The sequence below is a fragment of the Panicum hallii genome, chromosome 3 (assembly GCF_002211085.1).
Source record: "Panicum hallii strain FIL2 chromosome 3, PHallii_v3.1, whole genome shotgun sequence".
Lineage (NCBI taxonomy): Eukaryota > Viridiplantae > Streptophyta > Magnoliopsida > Poales > Poaceae > Panicum > Panicum hallii.
The window spans coordinates 62,007,197-62,013,196 of record NC_038044.1 but is presented as its reverse complement, the minus strand read 5'-3'; the positions used below and the strand labels follow the sequence as shown (position 1 = coordinate 62,013,196).

At 48.5% G+C, this 6,000-nt stretch overlaps 1 protein-coding gene across 1 annotated transcript; it reads left to right on the top strand.

Annotated features, from left to right (window-relative positions):
* The first annotated feature begins 3,723 nt into the window (after positions 1 to 3,723).
* On the top strand, positions 3,724 to 5,751 carry LOC112887379 (LIM domain-binding protein 3-like). The gene is made up of 3 exons (XM_025953528.1): positions 3,724 to 3,877; positions 4,290 to 4,536; positions 4,636 to 5,751. Exons 2-3 carry the CDS (start codon positions 4,351 to 4,353, stop codon positions 4,972 to 4,974), a joined length of 525 nt encoding a protein of 174 aa, XP_025809313.1. The 5' UTR covers positions 3,724 to 3,877; positions 4,290 to 4,350; the 3' UTR covers positions 4,975 to 5,751.
* Positions 5,752 to 6,000: the final 249 nt, after the last annotated feature.

Sequence of the window (6,000 nt, the reverse complement as noted above, 5' to 3'; positions counted from 1 at the left end):
CGGTTCCCAGCCCTCTTTAATCCCGGTTATTGAATCGGGACTACGAATTCAAGACTAAAGATCCGGATTATTAGTCTAGGACTCGAACCCGAAACCTCTTGCCTCACGCACAGATTCTTTTATCACCCCACTTACATAACACATGTGACTTTGAATAGAATGCCTTCCTTTTAAACTAACCCGTGAATAACTCTGTCGGAGGAAATCTCCAGCCGGGTGGCAGAATGCACCCGCCTAATCCTAGTCTAGGATGAGTTTGGGGAAGTCAAGGTATGCTAGATCAAGGGGTGAATGAACACGGAAAGCACACAAAGGTTTAGAGTGTTTCAGGTCGCCAGAGCGTAAAACTCTACGTCCGCTGTGTGTTGTATTGCTTGTGAGAACTTAAAATTTCCGAGAGCTTGTGAGCTTGGGAGTCTCTGAATCCTCAAGAACTTTGGAAAGGTTGAGAGAGCCTTCGAGTGCCCTGTGTTCTAACATGCGCGCCCTCCCTTTTATAGCCTCAAGGGGAGCGCGTACACTGAGCGGGGTCCCGACAGGTGGATCCGGCGATATATTACATAATATACACATTGTAGTCTGAAATGTTTCAGATTCGGAAATCTTCCCCTTCGCTCCAGTGCGTATCCTCCGTCTCGATTTGGTCTTGTGCCGTCTCGTCTGCACAGGATCTGCTGCCAGTGACATGCATAGTAGGAGACGTGCTGACACTGTTGGGTCACAGTTCCCGCTGACAGGCGAAGGGGCTATGTTGACCTGCCGTGCTGTAGACTCCGCGCGCACTGTAGCAGCGCACGCCGCGGCCCTCCTGCAGCAGATCATGATTACCCTTTGCTCACGCGCGCGACGCTGTGTTGTGACTACACGCCGCCCGTCTGCGTACACAGTGTGGTGATGTAACGCGCCACCTCGGTAACAGGCGGGCTTACCGTGATGTCAGCATACCTACCCAACATGTCAGTGGGCAGCCCATGCCCTATCTCGGGCACGCGCACCCCACCTACCCGCATTTAATGCCGTAGTTGGGCTGGCTTCCCGCGGAAGGCTAGCTGCCACCGGACACGTGGCAGGGCTGGCTTAGCGGCCGCTTCCCCAGAGGCACGCGGCGGCACCAGACCTCTTCCCTGGCGGCACCAGACCTCTTCCGGAACCTAAAACTGGCAAGGATAAATGAGGAGAAAAGGTCGTTTCTGTAACAGTGACATGCAAGCCACGCCTGTTGCGCACAGCTCATTGGGTGGAATCATGGCAAGGGAAACAAAATCAAAGAGAGATTTATGCGCGCTCTTGTTAGAAGGGTTTAAATGAAAATTCTATGCCTACAATGCCACATCGAGGGTGTTGTGGAGTACCATACCGACCAATCATGCATGGATCAAAACCATATGGTACTTGCCTTTCTTTTCGGTCACTTCCACTGCCGCGTGCAAAATTTCTATAAAAATCCATACATGTCAATCCTCCGCCAAGCTCCCCGAGCTCTCTACAACGTAACCAAGATTTTCTTTTTAGCTGTTGTCACTCAAATTCGTCGTACCACTATATCACTCCCTGCTTATAGTACATCCACAACCCTCCCTCCTTCGCAATATTGGTCAATCTTGCTATAAAACCTCCATAGGGTGTTGCTACACACACACACACACTCACACACTGAGAGCTAGTGAGAATAATGCAACCTACACAGAACAACATACACAATTATTGAAAAAGAATCATGGTAACCTCGTCGATAACGTTTAGTTGAAAATGTAGGTTTGGCAAATATATATTTGTGTGAAACTCATGGTACAAATTGTAAACATATAGTGGTACATATCGGAACACAAGTTACAAATTATCCGCTTTTTGAGTTGAAGGTTGAAAATAAGACTTTTGCAATAGTTCGAGGTTATAAACCGGACTTTTCCCTTGATAAAAAAATCAAAATAGAATAAAATTACAAACTTGCAGAAAATACATTCCTTAATTCTATCTAAAGACTATCATGGGAAATTCGATCTTAGATATTTGAACTGTGGTGCACGGATAGATATTTGAGTCTGGGGCAGAAATGTTCTCCTCCAACTACAACATTTGTTTTGGCATGTTTAGTTTTTTGTGTTGCGCTGACTCAGATCAACCGAATGCACGCTACCTCATTTTCCTTTTATCAAAACATACTTGTATTGATGTTAAGGAAACCGTACAAAGACCCGTCCAAATACAGGTACATCTGAGAAGGATATAGACGGCAGGTATTCAGACCCCTAGCAAACAACAAAATTACATATAAGTCCTTAGGACCTTCTTCACCTCCAATCCTCCGGAACCTGATTCCGCCGCCCGCCGCTGGAAGCCACTGGAATTCGTCACCAGTTCGCCGTCTTCCCCAGATCACGAGGAACCCTATCGCCACAAGGCTTTGAGAAGAGTCGCAGTAAACATTCACCCACACGGATGAGATGAAGGCGCCGATAGCCCATCGACCGGGGCCGCACCCCGAGCTCCTCTAATCCTGGACCAAAGCTCGTCGGCGACGACCGTCGCCGTCGAAGGAAGATCGAGTATGGCCCAGCCACTAATCATCCGCAACTCCTCCACCCTGCACTACATCTATGAAGCCGAAGCCCCGTACCTCCACCGTCCGCCGGAGGCAGAGACGAATCGGGGCTGGCCTCCTGTACAGGAGCTCCACGCAGGAAGCCCCTCCTCCACGGGCTTGCAGACAATGCGTGAGAGAAGCGCCACCAGGATGAGAAAATGCCCAAGATGGCTTATTCCCTCTCAGCGCCGCCACCGCCACCGTCTCGCCACCGACGCCGGGAAACCTAAACTTAGAAGACCTAGGACGTAATCTAAACCGCTAGACAGAGAACCGCTATTTCGGCACACATCCGAGGGCCCAAAGGCCGCCAGAGACGAAGGGGAACGGTGACCTCACCAGCGGAAGAACGAATCGCCCCCCCTCTCGCCTCTCTCGATTGTAGCGGGTAGAAGCACGCTACCTCATTTTGGTAGGTGAACTCCTTAAATTCATGATTTTGTACATCCATGTCTCCTTATGTTACCAAGAACGCACAAACTATACTAATCTACACATTAGTAGTTCCCTTTTACTAGTTTCCATGAAATAATTGGTAGGTTCCAATATTTTTTATTGAAAATACCGCTAATAATGAATGCTAATTATAATTTAAGTAGACAAATACAAAAGGACATTGTTACTGTACAAGAGGACTGTATCCACATGCAGCACAAATAATTCCGAAATCGTTGGCACCAGTCTGAATTCTAGAACACCGCACATAGCAAGAAATAAAGAGTGTGTGGAGTGGAGTACAAATTCTCAAAAATGCAATTGTATCTCATTTCTCATGACCAGATCCTCTAAGAAAGAACAATTTGGAAAATAAAAAAGGTACTTTGACCAAGCAGAGGGTGAAAAGGACCCCATTGCTAAACTCGTCAATCATGCCACCAGTTTTGCCGTGCAGGCCGAAAATAAAATCCATAATTTCCTCCTGTCCTGTCCCCCACCAGCTTCTGCTCAATCTGTTCCCCGTATGCATCACTGATTAAATATGTACACAAAAAAAGATTCTTTTGAAAATTTGGAAAATAAACGAATAAAATAATGGCCCTTGCTACTACCCTGCGGGTAAGCTGTCGCTCCTGCGTGGTTTGTGGTGCCCCATCATTTTCGGCCTATTTAAGGCACCCATTCCCCTCCATTCCTCTCCTTCCTCCTCATCCAGCAGCTCCACTCAAAGCTTGAGCTTTCTTTTTTCTTGTTTTGTTTTATTTTCTTGGTAGGAGTAACAATAGTTCCTGGCTTCTTCTTGCTCCTCCTCTCTCTCTATCCTAGGAGAGAGAAGTCCAGAGGCAAAAGCTTCAGGTATCAACATCTATCTTGCTTTCCCTTCTGAATAGTTGAGATCTGTGCTTGTTCTTGCACCCAGTTCATCTTTACTAGTAACCTACCTTGCTGCAAATCTCTAGAAAATTTGGTTTTTGTGAGGCTAGTGGTCACGAATCTTCACACGGACTCGTTTCATCGGCAAAGAGCACACTTTCTTGCACACGTCTGTTCAAAGTTTTGAATTTTATGAGCAAAACTCTCACAAATCCTTCCCAAAGCTTCACCCCACCCTATAGTTCTAGTTTTCCTTATCCTTCTGCTGTTTTATCCCCTCCAAACTCAGATCTGTCGCATCTATTCCTGAAATATTTTACTTTTTTTTTCTGCTTCGTTGTTTCCACTCAACTGAGGTAGCTAACGTTTGCTTGCATGTTTCTTGTTATTGCAGGGTTGTCTAAATTTTAGATCTGATCAACTAACCAGAAAAACAAAAGAAAAAGGAATAGAACATGAGTCACTTCGCCGCCATGAAGAGCCCCCTTCCCGTCGCCGCGTCCGCCGCCGCCAGCGACTCCAAGAGCCCGCTGTTCTGCCCCAAGCCGCGGCGCCCCGTGGCGCCCCTGCGGTGCCACCAGAGCGGCGGCTACTCGGACGCCGGCGCCGGCGTGGATCTCCTGGACCTCCTCCTGTCAAAGGTGGGATCTTCTTGCCTCCTCATCTTCAGATCCGCGAGTTCTTGCATGGTTTTTGTCTCCTGCAAAGGCGCTAACGGGGTCGTGTCCGGTTCTTGGCAGGGCGAGGAGAGCGGTCTCATGGCGGCGTCCCCGCAGCCGCCGCTGTTCTGCGGCTCGCCGCCGCGGCGAGCGTCAAACCCGGTGGTCCACGACAGCCGGTTCGGCATGGACTACCCGCCCATGCCCGTGCCCCTGCCGGTGCCGCCGGTGGTGGCCGCCCCGGTGCCGGTGGCTCGGCCCAACCCGCGCCCGTCGGTGGCGCCGTCCATGTCGCCGCGCGGCGCGTCGTGCGCCCGCGCCCGGTTCGCGTTCCAGCCCGCCGCGGTCCGCGTCGAGGGTTTTGACTGCCTCGACCGCAGCCGCGGCGGCCGTGGCCATGGCATCACCGCCATGGCCTAGATGTGCATACAACACCAAGTAACCCTGAGACCCTCCTCCTCTCCTCCATGGTGCAAAAAGCTTCCTTTTGCTACCACAAAGCTCTTGGAGGGGAGGTGAGGAATTAAGAGGATCAATTTGTCCTAAATTTAACCCCTAAAAACTATATAAGCCATCCGATCCACCCATCCAATCCATCCCACAGCTATATTATATTGAGTTTAGGTAATTTTTACCACAGATCTTTTTGTATGTAAATAAAGTTTCAGGTTCAGGTTCCTCATGTAAATTTGGGAGCACTAGCTGGGGAGAGAATTGGTAGAAATCCAGAGAGAGGAGCAGGGACAAAGGGCATATCAAAAAAAAAGGAGAGCCCTCTTGGATTAATCAAAGTTTCCTGATCTGTCCCTGCCATCTGTCTGGGAGGAGGATTTATTAGTCATTGGATTGGGTGGGAGGGAGGTTGGGATTAGTTAGGTAATCTGTCCTAGTTCATCAATCAATGATGCCCTTTTTATTTTTGGTTTTTGATGGAATTGTTTTTGTCCGTCCGTCCGTCCGTCCATGCAACCAAGAAATTCCAAGGCCATGGAGAATCTGTACAAAAGAGTGAGTGGCTACAAGAGGAGTGAGTCACAGAGCAGCAGCAGCTAGGTTAAGTCAGTCAGCCGATGAGCTGAGTGAGAGAGACACGATGAGCACTATTTGTGATCTTTTTCTTTTGGACTTTTGTATATTGTAATATCCTGCTGGGTTTCCAATGAAGCAATCTGTATAATATAATATAATATTATGCTATTATTATGATCTTCATCACTATCAGCACCACCCTGGAATTCAGAGTTTTGCTGTTTGATTATGGTGGTTGAATGGTCCAATGTCAGTCCATGAGAGCCAACACATGGTTTCCATGTGCTGAAGCAACAAGAGAGTGATAATGACGGTGACGTGTCAATGCCTGCTAACAATACAGCAGCAGCAGCAGCAGCTGCAGCTCGCTTTCATGTGTGGCTGCCTGATCTGAAGCTGACTCATGGAGATCAGTGG